The sequence below is a fragment of the Scyliorhinus canicula genome, chromosome 19, assembly GCF_902713615.1.
Source record: "Scyliorhinus canicula chromosome 19, sScyCan1.1, whole genome shotgun sequence".
Classification (NCBI taxonomy): Eukaryota; Metazoa; Chordata; class Chondrichthyes; order Carcharhiniformes; family Scyliorhinidae; genus Scyliorhinus; species Scyliorhinus canicula.
This window is the reverse complement of record NC_052164.1, coordinates 95,583,937-95,606,699: the sequence shown is the minus strand read 5'-3', so window position 1 is coordinate 95,606,699 and position 22,763 is coordinate 95,583,937. Positions and strand designations below refer to the sequence as shown.

Genomic DNA, 22,763 nt, shown 5'->3' with positions numbered 1-22,763 from the left:
TGAGGGCCGAAGGGCCTGTTCTGTGCTGTACTGTTCTATGTTCTATGTTCTAGAGAGTGCCCCAAGCCAGGAATTGAACCTGGGGCCCTGGAGCTGTGAAGCACCTGTGCCAACCACTGTGCTAATGTGCTGCCCCATAACATAGCTGCATTAATGAATTTGGTGCGGGTATTCTAAAGAAAGGTTCAACATAACAAAAGTGGAGACAACATTGACAGTAGGGGCAGTAGTCACTGGTACATCGTCACTGGCTTAGTCAGTCCAAATAGCAAAAGAAGATGGCCCCGTTAGACCCAGTCTGTGCTGTATTCTGCTGATTAATTCCACCAATGATGCACTGATTGTTATGAGTTGAGCTGGTGGCGGGGGATTGAATTTATGAGGCACTGCGGTCTCCAACCCTGGATAACAGCCTCGTGACAACTTAACGGTGGGTGCTCACAGCCTTAACTACCTTCATGTGAGATCTCAGCTCCGGTCCTGAGGGGGACACCCACCTTAGATGGCTGGCAGCTCAGGAGTCCCAGCAGCGCCAGAGGATGCAGTGGCCACCACTGGGATTGCAGGCAGTCCACCATGCCAAGGAACCTAGGTACGTCTGGGCCAGGGGACTTGGTGAGGGAAGTGCGGGATAGATTTAAGAGGCCGTGGGGGGAGGGATTAAGGGGGGGATGACCTGGGGTGGGAGGGGGTCGCCTCCAGTGCCCCCACCCCCTCCCCACTCCTTAAGGAGCCTGTCGCTAAAGCTTTCAGGCTTTCTGCCTGGTATGGGGCTTGTCCCTGCCATTGGTCAATACCAGTGGGGGCGGGTTGAGGCCCTTGTGTGGCCATTAATTGGCCTCCTGAGGGCCTCAATGGGCTCAAGGGCGTGCAGGCTGCCCAATGCCTCCCCACCCCAGGTAGGTAAGGTGCAGATGCGGAGGTAACAGAAAGATTGCCCAACGGATTTAATGAGCCCCAACCCCTGCCTTCAAACCCACTGGCAGATCAGATCCTAAAACCCAGTCTGTAATTTCTAGTCGAATTGAAAACCACCTTAATTTATAGATCCTCCTGTTGACGAATTACCATGACTCTATTGTGTGTTAATGCACAAATCGCCTGGGATTTGGCTCAGTGGGGGCACGCTTGTGTCTGATGGTTTGTGATTCAAGCCCCACTCTAGCATGTAACTGGATTGTATAAGCTAGACTGATATTGGAATGCCACGCTGTTGGAGGTAAACATCTTCCGGGTGAAGCAAGGTATTGTCTTCTCAGGTGGACTTGAAAATTCTACGACACTATTTGCAGGATGACGAGGGACCTGTCCTGGCCTACGTCTAAAACCCTAAATGCCTGGGTTTCTTTAGCACTGGGCTAAATCGCTGGCTTTGAAAGCAGACCAAGCAGGCCAGCAACACGGTTCGATTCCCGTAACAGCCTCCCCGAACAGGCGCCGGAATGTGGCGATTAGGGGCTTTTCACAGTAACTTCATTGAAGCCTACTCGTGACAATAAGCGATTTTCATTTCAGTTTATTTGGTATTTAGCTGTCCACAAATCAGCTTCAGCGTTTCCATCGTGGCGACGTCTCTAAAACTTTCTGAAACACTTTGGGATATCCTGTGATTGGAGCCAAAATAAAGAACTTTTTTTGGTACGCACCTTCAGAGAACAATATTCCGCCCATTCGTCCGCGGTGAGGCAGGTTCCCTCCTGATTCCTGCTGCTCCCCTCTCGGCAGATATTGTACAGCTGTCTGACGCATGTCCCTGTCCCTTTAGATGCCATTCGATGTCTCAATGCACATGTACAATGAGCGTCACTGGGCTGAGAAAGGTTTGAAAATTAAATCGCATGTACATGAAACACCTCCGCCCTGCAGAGCTATGGTGGCTTTAATTTGGGAACTCAGAGTTCCTCACAGAAGATGCAAGGAGGAGAGACTGAGCCACTGTGGGAGAGCTGGAAGGAAAAATTAAAAGAACTTGGGGGAGACGCCTGGTACTGAACTGAAGTAGATTTGTCCGACTTAAAATAGAACTCCAGCTCGGATCAGGAACAGTCATTTCCAAGTTTACTGTTGTTTAATGGTGTCAAAAATCATAGAATTTACAGTGCAGAAGGAGGCCATTCAGCCCATCGAGTTGCACCGGCCCTTACAAAGAGCACCCTACTCAAGCCCACGTATCTACCCTATCCCCGTAACCCAGTAATCCCCACCTAACCTTTTTGGACACTAAAGGCAATTTCTTATGGCCAATCCTCCTAACCTGCACATCTTTGGACTGTGGGAGGAAACCGGAGCACCCGGAGGAAACCCACGTACACACGGGGAGAACGTGCAGACTCCACACAGACAGTGACCCAGCTGGGAATTGAACCTGGGACCCGGGAGCTGTGAAGCAACTGTGCTAGCCACTATGCTATCGTGCTGCCCCAGATTGGCTTTAATAAGATTTAAAAGGAGAAGAGGTAAGGATAGGAGGGAAGAACCTCCAGAGGGCCGGGACAAGGCAGCTGACGGCTCCTCAATTTATGCTGGAGTGGCGCAGTGGTTAGCATTGCTGCCTCATGGTGCTGAGGTCCCAGGTTCAATCCCGGCTGTGGGTCACTGTCCGTGTGGAGTTTGCACATTCTCCCCGTGTTTGCGTGGGTTTCGCCCCCACAACCCAAAAGGCGTGCAGGGTAGGTGGATTGACCACGCTAAATTGTCCCTTAATTGGAAAAAATGAATTGGGTATACTAAAGTTTTTTAAAAAATTAATGCTGGAGTGCGGGGAAGCCAGGAGCATCAAAGACGAGAGTTAAAGGAGCAATAGGTGTCAGGGTGGCTTGTCGACAAGTATCTGATTGGGAAAAGCATGCGGCAGTCACAAACTATGACGTCTCACTAGAATGTCTCATCTATAAATTTGAAATATTTACGTGATCATCCTGTGGCCTGAATCTTTGCTTCCACCAGCGTGGCTATGGCCTCTGCAGACCTGAGTCAAGCCAATGGTTAAAAAGCTCTGCTCACCCACCCCCCACCTAAAAATAGCACCTCTTCCACGCCTAACCCCACCACCTCCCTGGAACAATATGTGTATTGTAAGGAATACAAGGGGTTAACAATAAGGTAATAATAATTCTCACCACCAGATGGAGATAAGGAGCCGTGATATAAATATCATGTGACAACTGGGATTCTGGGAGAAGATTGTAAGGTGTTAGAGAGATCAGGGGCTGGATTCTCCAAGCCAAAATCGCGATCAGCCCAACGCCAGTCCGGTCCCCGGAGAATTCCCGCGAATCGTGCGTGCACGGTCTACACAGCGCGAGTAGGGGACCATTGACAGAGGGTTCCCAGCGATTCTCCGAGGAAAATTGTCCGAGTTCCCGACGGCGTGGTTCTAACCACGTTTTGCCTGTTGGGGACGGCCAGTGGCGGCTGTGGTGGGGGGCGGGGGGATCCTTCACCGGAGGGGGGGTGTGCCTCATGGACGGCCAGGCTAGTGATCAGGTGGCACCGATCCGCAGGCCCGGACTCTTGCATCAGGGTCCACAGTGCGAGTCCGCCATGTCACATGGGGCAGCCGCTGCAGGCTGCCGGCGTGCGCATGCGTGGACTCCCGACCGGAAGTGCGGGGCCCCATATCCACAGCCAGAGCTGTGAGAAACTCTCCGCCCTGCCAGCCCCTGCAGGTTGGAGGCTCGCTCAGAACTTTCTTCAGGAAAGTCTAGAGTGAAACACCCGTGTTTTGACGCTGGCGTGGGGACATAGTCCCATTATTGGAGAATCCTGCCCTAGGTGTATAGCATAGAGTTCTGTTGTAAGAGATATAGTATTGTTTCATTTAATCAATTATTCCTTGTTGACTGGTTAGAATCGTTAATTTAGTAGTGTAAAATAACTCAGCTTTGTTCAATAACCCAGCTTGACGTTCTTTGTTAACACTACGTTCGCAAAGCATCCTGGTGGACCCAGCAGAGAACATCACACTCCCCACCTGACCTGATGTCAGGGGATGTGACACTGCCATTTAAATTCGACCCCACACCCTCAACCCTACCTCAACTCCTTTGGTGGGTCTCCCTATACTTAAATTCAGACAAGTATAAAAGGGCGGGGGGAAGGGGGCGGAAGCTGTTGGGGGAGGACGAGCAATTGCACACGGGGCCAGACGGTGTGAAGTCTGGATGGCGTGGGTGATGGGAGTTGAAGTTGGCCATTAATATTCTAAATGAAGCTAAGCTAGATGTTGCAATGCAAGCGACACTAGTTGGAAACGACAGCGCCTGCAAAAACAGATAGTTCAAAATAATAACACTGATATTCCCACCTGGAAGATTTCCCCATTCTGAAGGCAAACGCAGATATCCTGTCCTTCTTCAGGCTGCACAGCCTGGGAACCGCAGGAGAAGCAGGCTGGCTGTCCTGTTAAATGGCTGAAGTAGTTTGTGAGGCATCTCAGGCAGCTGTCTGCACTCACTGCTCTTTCGATTGGATTGTAAGTGCCTTTCGGACAAGGGACTGGCTCAGGGCTGGCTTCAGGGCAGTAGTGACCTGCAAACAATTGTGACGGAGAGTGAATTCTTTCAGCGAGGTACCCATTCTGGCAAGCCGTGTTCTCCACCAGACCCTGGCCTGTTCCAAGCAAACTGCATCGAAGGTGGCTGTGCAGAGGACCCAGTCGGAGAGGAGTAAAAGTAGCACGTCAACAGTAATTAAACCTGAGGATGTTCACAAACCATGACATCTCTAAACCTGCACGGCTCAGTGGATAGCAATTTCAATCTGAATCAGTAGGTCCGATTCCAGAGACGTCAGTACATAATCTAAACTGACGCTCCAGTGTAGTATTGAGGGAGTGCTGCATTGTCAAAGGTGCCATCTTTCAGATGAGACCCTGTCTGACTTCTCAAATGGGTGTAAAAGGTCTGATGGAATTATTTTGAGCAGGAGCAGAGGTGTTCCTGTGTTCTAGCCAATATTTATCCCTTGATCAGCACTACTTTAAAAAAAAAAGATTATCTGGTTACAACCACATTGCTGTCTGTGGGAGCTTGCTGTGTGAGGTTGTCGTGTTTGCGGCTTTACAACTGTGGCTACATTTCAAAAGTACATCATTGGCTGTAAAATACTTTGGCACATCCTGAGGTCAAGAAAGGCGCGATATCTAAATGCCGGCCTTACTTTCTGCAAATCGAACCATGATCATAGAATCCCAACAGTGTAGAAGGAGGCCATTCGGCCCATCGAGTCTGCACCGACCCTCTGATAAAGCACTCCACTCAGTCCCACTTCCTCGCCTTATTCCTATAACCTCTTAACCTAACCTACACATCCCTGGGCACAAAGGGGCAATTTAGCACGACCAATCTACATAATCTACCAATCTGCACATCTTTGGACTTCTAATCTACTTCGATCTACCATTAATCGTGTGACCAATATGTAGGACAGACTACCCAGTGAGACACTGCAGACACAAGTCAACAGCACAGATTACTTGACAGAGAAAATGGTTGAGGATTGTGAGAGATTGGTATTCTTCAGACTTTGGGGTCAGTTAATTGGGGTGGGTGTTGAGAGATTGGCCGGATAACTGCATCTCGCTGTTCTGTATAATTCCTGCTCATAGTTCATCACTGAAATTAATGGAATTAAGTTGCACATACCTTAAGCTTAAATCTCTTAATAGCTCTCATGTAAAAATAAAGTCACCCTTTGTTTTGTTGAACCTGATCCTAGGTCAGGTATCAATTATTCAGTGGAAAGAAATGATATTGCTTTCCAAGCGCACACACCTTTCGGGCAGATGTAAGATCGGATTGCTGCAGTCAATTGGCTGGTGGCGTCAGATGGTGGATCGGTGGTGGTGGCTCCCTGAAGGCAGACTACCCCTGCCTGGCACGCTTGGCAGACCTGCCGATCATTGTGCTTCCCATAGTAACCAGCAGGGCAGGGCTCACAGGTGTCGCTGAAGGTGCGTCTGCTGGATCCATTGTACTCCCTGTGTCCCAGTGGACATTTCACTGGCTTAACAGCACCAGTGACTGACAAAAAGAAGTTAGAGATAAGTTTGTGTTATGTATCCTTCGGTTATACGCCCGTTCCAATTCCACCAATCCCCTCTATTGGCCTATCCTTTTCAGAGGCCACATACATTCTATTCTCATGAAATCATAGTCACAAAGGCAGAGGAGTCCATTTTGCCCATCGGGCCCATGCTAGCTTTCTCCAGAGCAACCCAGTCCCATTCCCCACTTCATCCCGTTTATTTTCCTCAAAGGTTGAATTTTCCCTTTTTTACGCAGAGTGTATCAGCGAGCGGGAAAAGCGGCATTGAAGCCATCGACCCCACCAACAGCTGTCTCCGTCCTATTACTCGGAACTTAGCTTAAAAACCTGAGGGGATGGGTACCACGTCATCACGCTGCCAGAACCCGCCCCGCCAGTAACCTGCTTTTTAAAATAATCATGGCGCCATTTTTGAAAGTTGCCCTGGCACACAAGAGTTAGAGTGGAATGCCCACCAGCCCCAAACCGCCCCCTCCCCTCCCACCTCAGCACTACCCCCCCCTCCTCCCCCCACCTCGGGAATAACCCAGTCATGACCCTCTTCCCCCTGAGTGATGCACTCAACTGAGCGCCTCCGATCGGTCTACCCACCGGACGCAAGCTGTGGGAGACCAGTCGTGCCCACGTGCCAATGTGATTGGATCATCTAATGGGGGGGGGGGGGATGATCAGGCATAGATAATGACGTAAACATTTAATGCAATGGTTTAACACTGCGATTCCTGTTACATTAGTGGCGGGGAGGGTTGGTGAGGGCAACTGGCACAAGATTTCCCTGCTGATTAAAACGCGAGTTGGGCCTCTCGCGAGGTTTTCTGCTCCTGTAACCAAGTCCGACTCAGAAAAACAGGAGCGGAAAATCCTGACCCAAACGCCCATTCAATTTCCTTTTGAAATCCTTGATCGTCTTCGCTTTCACTACCCTCGTGGGTAGCGGGTTTCAGGCCATTACCACTCACTGTATCGCTCGCCCAAACCTTCAAACCTGTATCCCCGAGACCCTTTACCATCAGCTCATGGGGGCAGCTGTCTCTCTGACCGTGGGCTCGCGATCAATATTTAATCCCTTGAGTTTCTTATTTTAAGTTTATCTTAAATTAGTTCAAGCTTAATATCTGACAATAGTTATTTTAAAGTTCTTACCCCATCTAGAGCCTTCATGGGTGACAACAATGTCCTGAGGACAGTAATGGCCAACTGGGCACTCAACTGGGGCTCCTGACCCCTCTGGGCAGTAATAACCAGCTGGACAAAGCATACAAGTCACTGATATGGAGCAGTAATAACCTGAAATACAGAACAGAGAGTTTGGAAATTCTTCTCTCATTATTAGCTTCAGAATCGTTTGAGGTTATGTTTGAACTCCTCAGCCCTAAATACATGGGGGCATGTGTTGATGTAAACGTCACATAGCAAGGGAAGGTGGGAAAGGCTGGGGTAAATGTTCATCTCCACTCACCTGGGGCACCGTAGCACAGTGGTTAGCCCAGTTGCTTCACAGCTCCAGGGTCCCAGGTTCGATTCCCGGCTTGGGTCACTGTCTGTGCGGAGTCTGCACGTTCTCCCCCGTGTGTGCGTGGGTTTCCTCCGGGGGCTCCGCTTTCCTCCCACAGTCCAAGATGTGCGGGTTAGGTGGATTGGCCATGATAAATTGCCCCTTAGTGTCCAAAAAGCTTAGATGGGGTTACTGGGTTACGGGGATAGGGTGGATGTGGGCTTAGATAGGGTGATCCTTCCATGTGCCGGTGCAGACTCGATGGGCCGAATGGCCTCCTTCTGCACTGTAAATTTGATGATCTATGATCTCAGTGGAATGAAAAAGAGGGGGAGTGTGGCTGGAGGTCAGATGAAGGAAAATTAAAGGTCAGGGATTTTGCTGTGCCCTTTCTGAACAACATAAAACCCATTACCTCCCTACCTCTCTCTTCAATTCCGAAAAAGAGTCACACAGACTTGAAACGTTAACTCTGTTTCCCTCTCGACAGATATTGCCAGACCTGTGAGAATTTCGAGCACGCTCCATTTTTATTGCAGATCTCCAGGAACTGGAGAGAGAGATATTGGTCTTGAAGGGAGTGCAGCTAAAGTTTATATTACAAGGCGAGATCACACAAATCAAGGTTGCGGATTAATAGAAAATGAATAGCTGATTTGTTCAAAGTTTTCAGGAACCATTAGGGTAGATTGGGAGAAATTAGTTGGGGAGTACAGAATTGGGAAGAGCATTAGACATTTGGAGCCAGATCTTTCAGGGGTGAAAGAGGAAACATTTCTTCATCAAATGGGGGGAGAAGTTTCTTCCACAGATGGCAATTGATGTTGGATCAGTTGTTAATTTTAAAACTGAGACTGATAAATTTATGTCAGCCAAAGCTATTGAGAAATATACAACATAAAACAGTACAGCACAGAACAGGCCCTTCGGCCCTCGATGTTGTGCCGAGCAATGATCACCCTACGAGCCAACGTATCCATCCTATTCCAGTAACCCAACAACCCCCCCCATTAACCTTATTTTTTAGGACACTAAGGGAAATTTAGCATGGCCAATCCACCTAACCCGCACATCTCTGGACTGTGGGAGGAAACCGGAGCACCCGGAGGAAACCCACGCACACACGGGGAGGACGTGCAGACTCCGCACAGACAGTGACCCAGCCAGGAATCGAACCTGGGACCCTGGAGCTGTGAAGCATTTATGCTAACCACCATGCTACCGTGCTGCCTATGGGTCTTTGGTGGGTCAATGGTGGGTATATGGGGTCCGGCCGTCGACCAACCATGATCTTATTGAATGGTGGTGACACAGGTCTGAGGAGCAGATCTCTCCCACTTTTTGGGACTAAGTGCTGTGGTGGGTTTAGGAACGTGGAGCGTTTCCAACTGCGGAGGTCGGTAAGAAAACAAGGCAAACCTGACCTCATTGATTATGCGACCGGATGTCTTGTGTCATGTTCCTCAGTGGGGCAGGCCTGATGGCGCATTGTCTGCTGTCCTATCTGGGCGCCATATTGAAAACGCGCCCAACTGACGCACTATTGGAGAAAGAAGATGGACCTCCCGAGAATGAAGATGGATCTCCAGGAATATTCTGGGGCTGGCAGTTGGACCCCCTTCAGGACACCGAATCTGGAAGGTCCACCTGCAGGCCAACCCCCTGCCCACTGCTGTGGTGTTCCAGGGGTCCAGGCCCCCATCCGGAGGCAGCCCCCGGCATCGTTCAAGCGAGTCCCGACATCCGTGCCCCATTTCGTTCCAGACTTGTTTAACGCTGGTGTGGCTTTCCCACAGGCGAATCGGGCGCAGGAGGTCGGGCCTTCATCTGCGTCCCTTAGGGGATTGCAGATGAGTCTAAGCAGATACCATTTCTTAACCAAAGCTTTTAACACATAGCACACCAGAAATATGTAAGAAAAAAAAATCAAAGATTTTAAATATCACCGAGTGTATTTTAAACATAAAATGTATGAATTTACCTGATGTGTTGCCAAAGGTCCCAGGGGGACAGGATTTTTCACGGCACAAATGCATGACGCATGTTAGCGAATTAGCGGCGCAGTAATAGTCAGCTTCACAAGGCTGGCAGCTCTTTTGCCCACTCGCATCTTGGTAACTTCCTGCAGGACAACCTGTGGGCAGTGCTGAACTGAAAGGACTGTAATAACCAGGTGGACAAGTTTCTCCAATTCCAGAGTGGCAGCCTGTAAATGGACAAATATCAACACGATCACAACATAGCTGGCTTTCCTCAGCACCGCATTTTGTTTTCACGATTTGTTCCACGGCCTGCAAAGTTCTGTCGTGTTCCTGTATTACCTGTTCAGGGTCTGGTTCCCTCATTTTTCCAAATACCAGTGGAATAACAGAGGGAAGAAAGAAATTTCTATGCGCCTTTCATCACCTCAGGATGCACCTTACAATCAACTTTTTTGAAGTCGTCACTGTTATAATGTAGAAAACGCAACAACCAGTTGGCACACAGGAGAGTCTGACAAACAGCAATGTGGCACCGACCTGTTATGCTGTTTGAGGGGTGAATGTTGTCCAGGACGCCAAGCAGATCTCCTCCCACTCTTCTTCAAAATAGTGCCCTGAAATCTTCCGCCCCCATCTGGGAGAGCACGAAGGACCATCTGAAAGATGGTGCAGCACTCCCTCAACATTGTGCTGGGAGTGCCAACCTAGATTTGTGCTCAAGTCTCTGGAGTGTGTCTTGAACCCACAGCTCAGAGGTGAGAGTGTTACCCATTGAGTAACAGGTGACACGATAAGTGTGGGGAAAAGTTTTGAGTCCAAGTTTCAATTTTGGTGACCTGAGGCAGGAAAATCCCAGCCTCAAGTTTAGATTTAATCACAGGAAACATTACAAGGATATATCTCCTCACTCAACAACAGCAAGTGTCTGTTCCTGTGCGCCCAAGTACCAACCCATTTAATTCCCTCTAACTGCATGTAGTAGCCAAAATTGATATACAAGCAGGACCTCTTCTAGAATGCATGTCTTTGAGTGAAACATATCCAAAATAGTCTTAGCCCCACACCGTCTGAGATTTCTGGGCCTCTCTACAATAATCTTTATTATTGTCACAAGGAGGCTTACATTAACACCGCAATTATGTTACTGTGAAAATCCCCGAGTTGCCACACTCCGGGTGTGGTACACGTAGGGAGAATTCAGAATGTCCAATTCACCCGACAAGCACGTCTTTCGAGACTTGTGGGAGGAAACTGGAGCTCCCGGAGGAAACCCACGCAGACACGGGGAGAACGTGTAGACTCCGCACAGACAGTGACCCAAGCCGGGAATCGAACCTGGGACCCTAGTGCTGAGAAGCCACGGTGCCAATCACTGTGCTATCGTGCCACCCATTTCGCTTTTGTTGAAAAAAACAATCATTTTACAGGATGTTATAACCTGACTCTTTACCACTGGCTGGGGACTAATGGCAATCCCACAATCCATAGTGAGTATGAGCTTCCCAATTGCGGGGGGGGGGGGGGGGGGGGGGGGGGGGAATCATTAGCAGTCACCTGCATAAATAGAGCTGGCCAGTCTGGAACCAGCAGAGAGAGAGGAGTGAGCAGCAAGGGATACTGCTGCTGTTGTATATATGTAATTGTAATGCAGAACAAGACCAGCAGCGCGGGTTCAATTCCTGTACCGGCATCCCTAAACAGGCGCCGGAATGTGGCAACTAGGGGCTTTTCACAGTGACTTCATTTGAAGCCTACTTGTAGACAAATCCAAATTCAAGAGAGGTGGGAAAGAAAGACAGAGAGGCTTAGAGAACTCAAACTGGACAAAACCATAAATAAATCAAAAATGGAACTCAACTGGGGTGAATTTTCAGTTCTTACTTTCATGGCAAAGCGGTAAACGATATTGGATATGGACCTACCCCGACAATAAGCAATGACTATTATTATTGTAAATTAAGTTATTTCTTTTCAATTCCACAAACTCATGCTAGTTTCTTCATGGTCCTCACAAAACAGGACAGGAGCGTCACTGGCTCGACCAGCATTTATTGCCCGGCCCTAACAGCCCCTCCATTTTAGTGGCCATTTGAGAGTCAACCACATTGCCATGGATCTGGAATTACGTATAAGCCAGACCGGGAAAGGACGACAGATTTCCTTCCCTAAAGGACATCAGTGAACCAGGTGGGGGTTTATGACAATCGGCAATGGTTTTATTGTCATCATTAGACTTTTAATTCCAGGTTTTTATTGAATTCAGATTTGACCATCTGCCATGGCAGGATTTGAACCCGGGCCACCAGCGGTCTCTGTTGTAACCTGCACAGATCCTCTTGGGGAGGGACCATGAACTCCCCGAGAAGGGGCGGAGCAATTGTTAACCTTTTCTATTGATATAAATGGAGCCGGACAATTAGAGAAAAGACCAGTAATGAACTACCGGTGCTGTGTAAATATTAGTGTAAATAAAGTTATGTTTCAAGCACTTCCTTCTAAAATGTACAGAAATTGAAGAAAATACATTTCTGCTAAAATATAGCTGGTTGAAAAACAAGTGTAGCTGGTGCCATTTCTGAGAAGTTTGTGTGAGGTACAAATGGTGCGAGTGTATAAATATGGGTTATATTTGGAGATGTTTTAATCAAGTGTTAAGACTGCACATCTGGCAATCCAAATGTTTGAAAGCTCCTTACCAACAGCACAACAGATGTTTTTCTTCCATTCAAAATACATACAGCGAAATATTAGAAAAATCCAAGTTTAGAAGCCCGCACAGCTGCATAGTTGACACTTTTCACCGATTTCAAAAGTTGCTTTCCAAAGTGCTACAGTGCCCCTGGTAGCTGCAACCAGTACTGCAATCCAATTGCAATGGGATTGAACCAATCTGGAGTTGCCTACATGTTTTAACCCCTCTGGGTTAAGTACCTATTATGGAACCTCTTGGGTACGTTCCCACTAGTTTGTGTCTATATCCCAGATCGTGATTGGTGACAGATTCTCGAACTTCTGATTTAGAATTTCATCACCAAAGAGCCAAAAGATCAGAAAAGAAGTATGAAAGTGCTTCATCCAATGCTCGTGTTGCCCAATTACGTATTTCTTTTTTTAGTTTATTTTCATGTACTAAATGAGGGGCTGGTTTAGCACAGTGGTCTAAACAGCTGGCTTGTAATGCAGAACAAGACCAGCAGGACGGGTTCAATTCCCCTACCGGCTTCCCCGAACAGATGCCGGAATGTGGCGACTAGGGGCTTTTCACAGTAACTTCATTGAAGCCTACTTGTGACAATATGCGGTTACTAATATTATTATTATTATCTGTTTGAGCTGCATGCAGACAAATATATTTCACCATACCGCGGTACACGTGACAATAAACAAATCCAAATTCAAGAGAGGAGGAAGGAGGGAAAGAAAGACAGAGAGGCTTACAGAACTCAAACTGGACAAAACCATGAATAAATAAAAAATGGAACTCAACAGGGGTGTATTTTCAGTTCTTACTTTCATGGCAAAGCGGTAAACGGGTAGGACCTACCTACCCAGGACATCCACCCCCTTCATGACATTTCCATTGAAGTCAATGGAAAAGACAATCCAACAGCGTGTGAAACGGACGTCTGACCCACTGTTGCCTGGTTTCCCCCGGGGTAAAATAATAAACTCAGCCTCGTGTATTTACAGCGCAGCTAAAAGTGACTGCACTGCCTCTCAAACACGAGAAAGAGAGAATCGGCAGAGAATAAAAACAAGTCCTCTGCTCAAAAGAAAACCAACCGAGCAGATATGCTGGAGCGTCAGATAGACCCAACATAAAGGCAGCACCTACAGGTCATATCAGCCCAGCGGTGAAATAATGACAACAAGGAAATGCAGAACAAAACGCAACATTCAGCAGGTGCTGGAAATCTGAAATAAGAAAAGAAAATGCTGGAAATACTCATCAGGTCAGGCAGCATCTCTGTGGAGAGAGAAACAGAGTTAGCCTTTCAGGCCGATGACCTTTCATCAGAACTGGGGAACGATAGAAATATAATTGTCATGTGTTGGGCTGGAAGAACAACACTCAAAGTCAACTGACATGCTGGTTATCTCCTCACCATGTGCTTTCTGGCCTTCAACCGCAGCCCCCCCCCCCCCCCCCCCAACACGCACACACACACACATGTAGTACAGAGTGCACCTTATGGTATTTTATGTGATGAATATACAGTATTGCTATATTTTATAGTTTGTATTTTTGCAGTCATGTTATGAAAACCTGGGTTAAAAAGCATGCAGGTAGTTTGTCGGCTAGAGAACTGTTTAAAAGTTAGGTACTATGTTTGGTCTTGGCTAAACAAGTCAAGGCACATCCTGTGACAGGAGGCAAAAGAATGCTGTGTGCTTCGAGTGTAACAAATAGCTAATGGGAAGAGCCAGGTCTGTCTGAAAAGGCAGTTACCTACAGGACTCAAAGCTGAGCAGAAGTGCTTTCAGTTCGATCTGTAAAGATTTCTCACTCCAAGAATGCTGCACCAAGATAAGCAAGTAAAATCTGGTTGTTAACTGTACACATAAGTGGTATTTGAAATATATGGGTTGGCTTAATTGGAATGAAAAAAAAATCGCATATTGTCACAAGAAGGCTTCAAATAAAGTTACTGTGAAAAGCCCCTAGTCGCCACATTCCAGCGCCTGTTCGGGGAGGCTGGGAATTGAACCCCCACTGCTGGCCTGCTTTGGTCTGTTTTAAAAGCCAGCTATGTAGCCCGCTGGGCTGGGGCTGGTTTAGCTCACTGAGCTAAATCGCTGGCTTTTAAAGCAGACCAAGCAGGCCAGCAGCACGGTTCGATTCCCGTACCAATTTGGTGTAATCGTGTGAGTTTCATATTTAATGGACGCCAACATTACAGCTGCCACGATCTACAATCAACAATAGAAAGATTAGCGCTGCCACAATAGAGTGCGTTTAGGTGTCATAACCCTTGGTCGTTACACTGGAAGACAATCACCCCCTACCCCATCACATACCATGGCTCCCAGTACGTCCAATAATGACCCTGTCCTGAAGCCAGGGAGCACTGCTCAGTGTCCTCAGTCACACTCTGTTAATTGGCCGTCATACAAATAAAATCCAAACTCATAAATCAGAAGAAAGAGTAATGGCTCACGGTGTGTGCTGTTGGTTATGTGCAACATGGTTTCAATGCAATCCAGAGAAAGACAGCAAAACACCCATCCTATGTTAGACAACCCTAACGAACAGCATTCCTTACATGACATTCTTGTGTTGTGAGACAACTCGGCACTGCTGTACAGAGCAAAGAGAATTATCATTACTCTTTGGATATAGTTTTGCACCAGCAGGGATATGGGCAGCACACCAGCACAGTGGTTAGCACTGTTGCTTCACGGCGCCAGGGTCCCCTCTTGGGTCACTGTCTGTACGGAGTCTGCACGCTCTCCCCGTGTCTGAGTGGGTTTCCTCCGGATGCTCCGGTTTCCTCCCACAAACCCTGAAAGATGTGCTCGGTAGGTGAATTGGACATTCTGAATTCTCCCTCTGTTTACCTGAACAGGTGCCAGAGTGTGGCGACTAGGGGCTTTTCACAGTAACTTGATTGCAATGTTAATGTAAGCCTACTTGTGACAATAATAAAGATTATTATTATCTTTGTATATATACACACACACACACACATATATATCCATATATAAACACACATATTTCAATGCCTTTTACGGAAAGATTCAACCAGGTTTCTAATATTTCAAATGCAATAGTCCAACCAACATTTAGATAAATAACTTGTGCATATTATGAATTTTAATTTTCAGGAGATACTGGGCGAATTCTCTCAAAAAATGTCAGCCCAGGTGGGAAAACTGGCACGTGTCCCGCCAGCTGTTTGTGCAATTCCCATCGAAATTCTCCTACACGTAGTCATTTTTTGGAGCTAAGGGTGAATCCCGCCAAGAAAGCGATGGGCGCAACTCAAGGCCGACCTGACAGAGATCGGGGTGCCCTTTGTAAAGGGCGCCTCAATCTCAAAATGAGTGCTCATAATGAGTAACGGCGTTCAAAAGGCATCTTGACAAACACATGGATATGATAGGTAGAGAGGCACAAGAAGGTTCTGAGGGTTTGGGCCAAGGTTGGTATCATGACCGGTACAGGCTTGGAAGGCCGAAGGGCCTGTTCCTGTGCTGTATTGTTGTTTGTTGTTTGAGAGTGCAGATCACCCTCGCCCCCCACCCCCGCCCATGGGACCGCTGGCATCAGGGTCCTCCCAAAGGGTCTCCCTTTAGGCCCCCAAATTGTCAACACTAGCAACACCCCCCCCCCCCCCCCTCCGCCCATGGGACCGCTGGCATCATGGTCCTCCCAAAGGGTCTCCCTTTAGGCCCCCAAATTGTCGACACTAGTAACCCCCCCCCCCCCCCCCCAGAGGTGTGAGACACCTTGCTGTGGGGTCGCCAAATTACACACCTGCATGCCATTCCACCTCAACCCCCCCCCCCCCTCCAACCATTTCATGCCCCCCTCCATCTACCCTTTCATGGCTCTGACCCTTGTCAGGCCCCACCTCTGGGCAGTGCGCATTGGCACCTTAGCATTCCCGGTTGGCACTGCCAGGGTGCACGGCCCTGCCCTGTCTCTGACCACCCGGGGGCTCCAACGGCCTCTCAATCCCCCAGCATGGCCATCACGTCTAGACGCGATGGATGGAGACCAGTAGTCATTCTCGCCAGCCTCACGCTGCGGCGGCAGGGGAGGAGCAGCCCGGGAGACGCTGAGCGTATTTAAATTAGGGTTAAATGTGCTTATTTAAATGAGCTTAACTGGTTCATGCCAGTGTTCCATTTGGCACCCGGCGCTAACTCTGTTTAGGAGCCCTCCCGCTATTTTCCAGGAAGTGTGAGATATGCGCCGGGCTCAACGCGGGCGGAGAATCACCCCCACTGGCTTTTCTCTTGTTGTTATACTTTCTCATTCGGAGGTACCCATTTGGGCTTTGAAAATCTAATTTTACCAAGTATACTACCTAGCTTGCAGTAGTCATGTGACTCTGCCATGAGGCAAGCACAGTAGGCTGTCATTTCTATTCAGAGCAATATTGTGCGATATATTGTGCTATTCATTTAAAAAAAAAGAAATTTAGAGTACCCAATTCATTTTTTCCAATTAAGGGGCAATTTAGCGTAGTCAATCCACCTACACGGCACATCTTTTGGGTTGTGGGGGCGAAACCCACGCAAACACTGGGAGAATGTGCAAACTCCACACAGACAGTGACCCAGAGCCGGGATCGAACCTGGGACCTTGGCGCAGTGAGGCAGCAGGGCTAACCCACTGCGCCACCGTGCTGCCCATATTGTGCTATTCATGACCACAGGACGTCCCACAATGATAAATAGCCAAGGAATAACTTTTTGACACCAGGCTAACTCCCCTGGTCTTCTTTGAAATAGTGCCACGAGGAATTTTAAATTCACCTGATCCAAAAGACAGCACCTCCAACAATGCGGTACGCTTTCAAAGCTTAACTGGAGTCTCAATCTTGATTTTTGTGCTCAGGTCCTGGAGTGGGACTTGAACCCAGAGCCTTGTGACTCAGAGCTGAGACTGCTGCCAGCTGAATCACAGCTGATACCTTCACAACAAGGTGGATGTGCCAGGCCCAACTGTGAATCTATCAGGCACAGATCGCAACCAACACTTCAGACTGCTTTGAACCCAGACCAGATTTGGAGGTTTAGGTCGCTATTCAATGAAACAGTTTCTGAGTGTGGTAGTGAGCGGGAACTGCCGCGAGCTTCCCGGCGCTGGGCCCTGCGAGGCCGGCACTGCAATCCAATGTTAATTGGTCCACTTAAGGAGGACCCACGGGCTTCACGCTGCGAATCATGGCGCGCCAGCCGACTCGCCGGGATCGCTTCGCCAGCCCCCCCCGCTAACAAGGTAGAGCAACATTTAAACTGCTCTTGCACAGCCAACCCCACTCAGTTCGCAGCAGGGCGCCGAGACGACCGGCCCCATGATTCGGGGGTGCAGAACTGAGGAGGGTCCTAGAGGCGGTCAAGGCCAGGAGGGATGTTCTGTTCGCCCGGGGGTCCTGGAGGGTGAGCCGCAGGGCAGCCACTGCCTCCCGGGAGGAAGTGATAGCGGCCGTCAGGTTGGGGAGCGTCACCAGGAGGACCGGCACACAGTGCGACACGAAGGTCAATGACCTACCCCTGGTCACACGGGTGGGTTGGCACCGCCCCTGTGCAGCACCGTGCCGTGCCCTGGCACACACATGTGACCCACGCCACCCCCCCAAAAACCTCATCCAGCCCCACGTGAACCACCCCCCCAGCCCAAGCCCCCTCCCCAGCCCCCCACTGAGACCTAACCCCTCACCCCACAGTGAGCTATGCATGTGGCAAACAATGCCCTGTCTGTGTCCCCGCAGGAGAAGTTGTCCCACAACAGTTGGAAGAGAGCTCTGGCGGGCTGTGGGGTGCAGGACATCAGAATCCTCACTGTCTTCGAGGAACGGGGCCTGGAGGTCTGGGGTGGCCGAGGGCAGAGTGGTCACCAACGCGGAGGTCTGCGCACGGTGCAGATATGAGGATCCACCGGACCCCACCCAGATGGACTGTCAAACATGAGTTGTTAATACCATACAGACTGACATCCCTCCCACTGGCCACATGTCCATTCTCCGCAGGACCTCCAGCCGAAGGCACTGGCCCATCTGAGGTGGTTCCCCTTCCCCCCTCCCCCCCCAGCCTCCCATGAGAACACCTCGGAGGAGAGCCACCATCGATGCATCACATCTATCATCCCCACTCACCATCAGCGCAGAGACACGCACATCGGTGGGCAACGGTAGTGGTCAGGCTTCTGGGGCACAATTTAGTGAGCACCACACAATTGCAGATGCACATCAGGTGGAGGCGGGAATGCCCAGGTGAGACAGCAGTCGGAGGTCTGCTACATCCCAGGACCCAGCTGGGTCCCAGTCAGATTCTGAGCCTCAGGAACAGGATTACCTGGAGCTGATGCAGACAATAGGGTGCGGCCATGATATTCAGAGGGGGATGTCAGAGACACTCCAGCAGATCCATAGCCGATTGGAAGAGTCCCAGAAGCTACGATCGCAGGAGATGGTGCCCTCAATGCGGGTCACCGAGGCCAACACTGCTACGGTGCGACTGCAGTGGAGAGCCTGGTGCCTGAGTCGGCAGCATGGAGGTGTCCAAGGTGTGACGCAGTTGGTGACGGCCATGGCTGAGGGCCTTAGTAGACTGTCCAACTCGCTGGGGGATGTGACCCAGTACCAGGCAGACCTTGATGAAGCGCTGATTAGGATGTTTGGCAATAAGCCCCACATACTACATGGGATGCCTACCCATGGGAATCCACTGGGGATGTGTGAAGTTCTCACTTAACTACTATTAAACTACGATTAAAAATCGTCTTCAGCCACATGGTCAGAGGCCTCTGCGGTCAGTAGGAGTTATGGGTGGTCAGCGGGGCAGACATTAGGGTTGCCCCTGGAACGGGTACACAGTCCAGGGGTTGGCATGGTGGACCACATGCGGTACCCCTCCCCCCTCCCCCCTGCTCCAATACCCCCACCCACCTCGTGGCAGCCCACCCCAACTGAGGCTGGACCCCCCCCCCCCCTAGATTGCCCCCCTCCCCAAGCCCTCTGAGCACAGGGGCAGCAAGGCCAGTGCCTCTGGAGCTCTTTGCCTGTAAGCAAAGAAGCCTACTCACCACCTCAGGTCCTCGCAGCAGCCCTTCTGCCAATGTTTCAAAAGGATTACTAATCGGCACCCGCGTGTCCACTTGCTGGTGCCATGTGAGAGTACCTTTAAGAAATAGGTGTTTAAGAAATGTATCTTTAAAAAATGGGCGTTTATCAGTGATGTCAGAGTGTGGGTGGAGCTGGGCTGTCTGTCAGCTTTTTGCTTTTGTTTTAGGCTGTTTGCTGCGTGGCGTGTTTTAGTTTCGTTTTCAGTGTTGGAGCTGAAGCCAGACCAAGCAGGGGTACTGCTGTTCTCTCTGCCATCAAAAGACTATCTCTTGATCATTTGGTGAATTCAGAATTATAAATGTTCCCAGTAGTGAATGTAAACGTAATGTGCTTCTGTTAAAAGATGTTTCTTAAGTCTTCTGGATGTTAAAAGGACAGCTTACGGATTACTTTATGTTGCATTCTTTGGGGGTTGCATTTGAATTGATGGTTGCTAAGTTGTTCACTGTATGTTTTAAAAAGGTTCATTTGAGTTAATAGAATAAACATTGTTTTGCTTTAAAAAATGCTTTTTCCATTTCTGCTGTGCCGCACCTGTAGAGTGGGCCGTGTGCTCCCCATACCACAATCTATTAAAATTGTGGGTCAGGTGAACTCCATGATACACTTTGGGGTTCTCTAAACCCTGGCCCATAACACTGGGGAGACGATTAGATCAGAGTTGGATATGGGGTGGCTCCCGTTAATTGTATGGACATTGGGTTTAAGTGGCGATTATTGGCTTCTCACCACGTAATCGTGGGATCCCGATGTCGCCTATGGGAAATAACATCACAGACTGTTCACTGCCCGGCGCGGCTCTCGGTTTTGGCCTCTCCTGCTATTTATCGGCCTCGTCGCGCTCTCGCCAGAGCGCACCAAGCCCACTGAATCTCACCTTTATATTTGGAAGCGTCACTCTGCATAAGAACTGAATGTAAACTGTGGCGGAATTCCGTGGGAAACGCAGTAAATGCGATACATAAAACAAAACACCTGGAGATGTAAGTCAGGCCAGGTAGGATTCATAATGAGGAAAGTATTTACCTTTCTGGTGTAACTCTTCATCAGAACTCACAATGAATGTGATGACAGAAAGACTCAGTATTGGAGCGAATGGAGGTTTTGATCATTAAAATAATAGGCAACGATGAGTTAATCCTTGTGCAGACTCCTTATAAATAAACAATTGCAGTCACGCAATGACAGAGGGTGACGCCCGGTTATTTAGAAAAAGAGGCTTGCAGTTACACAGCACTTTCCAGGAGCACAGGAAGTTTCAAAGTGCCTTACAGCTGAATATAGCAAACACAGCAAGATCTCACAGGCCGCTTTAATGATGTTGGTTGAGGGAGACTGGGGAGATGGTCGGTGTTCTACCAAGGCACTTAACAGGAGCGTAATCAGATAAAATCTGTCACTGAGCGACACAAGCAAAGATTGAAACATTAAAGCATAATGTTGCAATTTAGTGGCCTCGGTGCGCTCGAGCGAGAGCGCGACGAGGCTGGTAAGTAGCGGGAGAGGCCAAAAACGAGAATGGCGGCAAATAATTTGTGATGCTAATTACCGTAGGCAACATCGGGATCCCATCGTAGCATTGAAAAGCCAATAATCACCACTTAAACCCGATTTCCATACAATTAACAGGAGCCACCCCATATCCAACGGCCGCCTGTGATCTAATCGCCTCCCCAGCAGGGGGCTCGGTCAAAAAGATTGTTTTTAAGGCGCATCGTAAAGTAGCAAGGTGGAGAGGATTAGTGAAGGAATTCAGATACGTCCTGCAATGGCTCCATCAGATTGTTATCCACCTGGTGAAAATGAATATTTACCCCAAGGCCATGGACATGTGAAATTTCACTGGTGAAATACAAGTGTCTGAACACTTCAGACATTCTGTGGAGACGCCTTTCTCCAGCATTCCAGCAGAGATGTTAATGCATTCCAAATAAATTAATCAGAGCCTCTGCTAAACTGCAGATGATTGAGTTAAGTACTCGTACACTGGCATCCCACTCACTCAATTCGGAGCTCGCTGAAGCTGGACAGAGGTAATGTGTTTGTCCCTATTCACAACTCAAAAACTAGTGGACAAATTTCAATTAAACCTGGGAAACAGATAATGTATGGCCCAAGAAATAGCTGATCCGTGTTTTGGCCAATAGGCAGGATTTTTAAAGAATCCATTAACATTGAACGACAGGGAGAATTGACTTAAAAAAAAAAGAATGTGTGGATTGTTTTATTTAGAATGTTGTTGATTATTTTAGAATGTTGTAGACTTTCTCTGCTGCTGTGTTGCAATTTGTCACAGCTGTCAAAATGTGGGCAGAGTTTTCAGAGCAGGGTGTTGGATGTGGATTAGTCTGAAGCATCCACTGTGAGGTGAAAGCTCTTAATACAAAAATTTATTTTTTCAGCTTTGTTGTTACAGAGTGTGAACCAGGCAGCTACAAGGAAGAGCTGTGATAATGTTGTATTAAAACAGTATGGCAGAGGTATGTGCTCTACTAAATGCCACAAGATATGTTCTTAAAGTAACTTTTGTTCTCTCAGTCAGATCCTTCAGAACACAATGTTGCACCTCTTGGATAGGCTTTTTCTAGCTCTCTATTTTACCATTTTTCTGTAATGGAGTAAGTTTCAAAACAAAATTGTGATAAGTTAGAGCCTGCATCCCATCTCAGTACTAGACACTTGAGGAGTCTACCTGTGATGCTGAATTGACCTGCCCTTAATTTCTGCACTGAAAAAGGAATCTGTAATAATTTGAAAGAAGAATTTTAAATAACTCAGCAGAATAGGGATTTACTGCTAAATAACATAAATTATTGGATCTTTTTTGAATTTAGCAGCTTTGAGCTAAAGTAAGTTACAATGCATGTTTGTTATCTTGAGTTCTGTGTTGTACAATGCATCCCAGTTGGACAATGCAATGGGTTTAGATTAGCTAGCAGGCATATCAGTAAAACCAATTGCATTTCCAATTGCATTGTTCGCACAGTTTACACATGCAGTGGATAGAGGAAAAACAAATGATGAATTGAAATAGTGGTCATTTCTTTCATGTCCCATGAGCGAATAAATAGCTTTGAGATGAGAAATGGATAATGTTGTGACGAGAACGAAAACAACTGCAGGGCTACTGAGAAAAGGCAGGAGTGTGGGAATAGGTGAGTTACTCTTGCAGAGGGCCAGCACAGATACCATGGGCTGAATGGCCTCTTCCTGTGCTGTAACTATTCTGTGATTCTATATGGATAGCCTTTGTTATTAGTTCTAAAAAAAACATTATTAAATGGTAATAGCTCCATTTTAAATCACTGGCTTCATTCTGTCCAGTGTCCTAAAACATTCCAACTTCTTACTCCCTTTGAACACCGAGTAATGATTGAATTCTTTCTCTCCTACTCCTTTGGGCCTGGTGATATCCTGCACCATTGCGACTTTTGGCCCTTT

At 48.2% G+C, this 22,763-nt stretch overlaps 1 protein-coding gene across 1 annotated transcript in view; it reads right to left on the bottom strand.

Annotated features, from left to right (window-relative positions):
* si:dkey-103g5.4 overlaps window positions 1–22,763 on the bottom strand; it is a 203,581-nt gene that overhangs the window by 66,766 nt on the left and 114,052 nt on the right. Inside the window, exons 5-9 of the mRNA XM_038778804.1 lie at window positions 9,525–9,749; window positions 7,192–7,335; window positions 5,775–6,023; window positions 4,307–4,530; window positions 1,647–1,811 (exon numbers count right to left, since the gene is read on the bottom strand). Coding sequence (XP_038634732.1) covers window positions 1,647–1,811; window positions 4,307–4,530; window positions 5,775–6,023; window positions 7,192–7,335; window positions 9,525–9,749 — 1,007 coding nt within the window. The remainder of the gene's footprint in view (window positions 1–1,646; window positions 1,812–4,306; window positions 4,531–5,774; window positions 6,024–7,191; window positions 7,336–9,524; window positions 9,750–22,763) is intronic.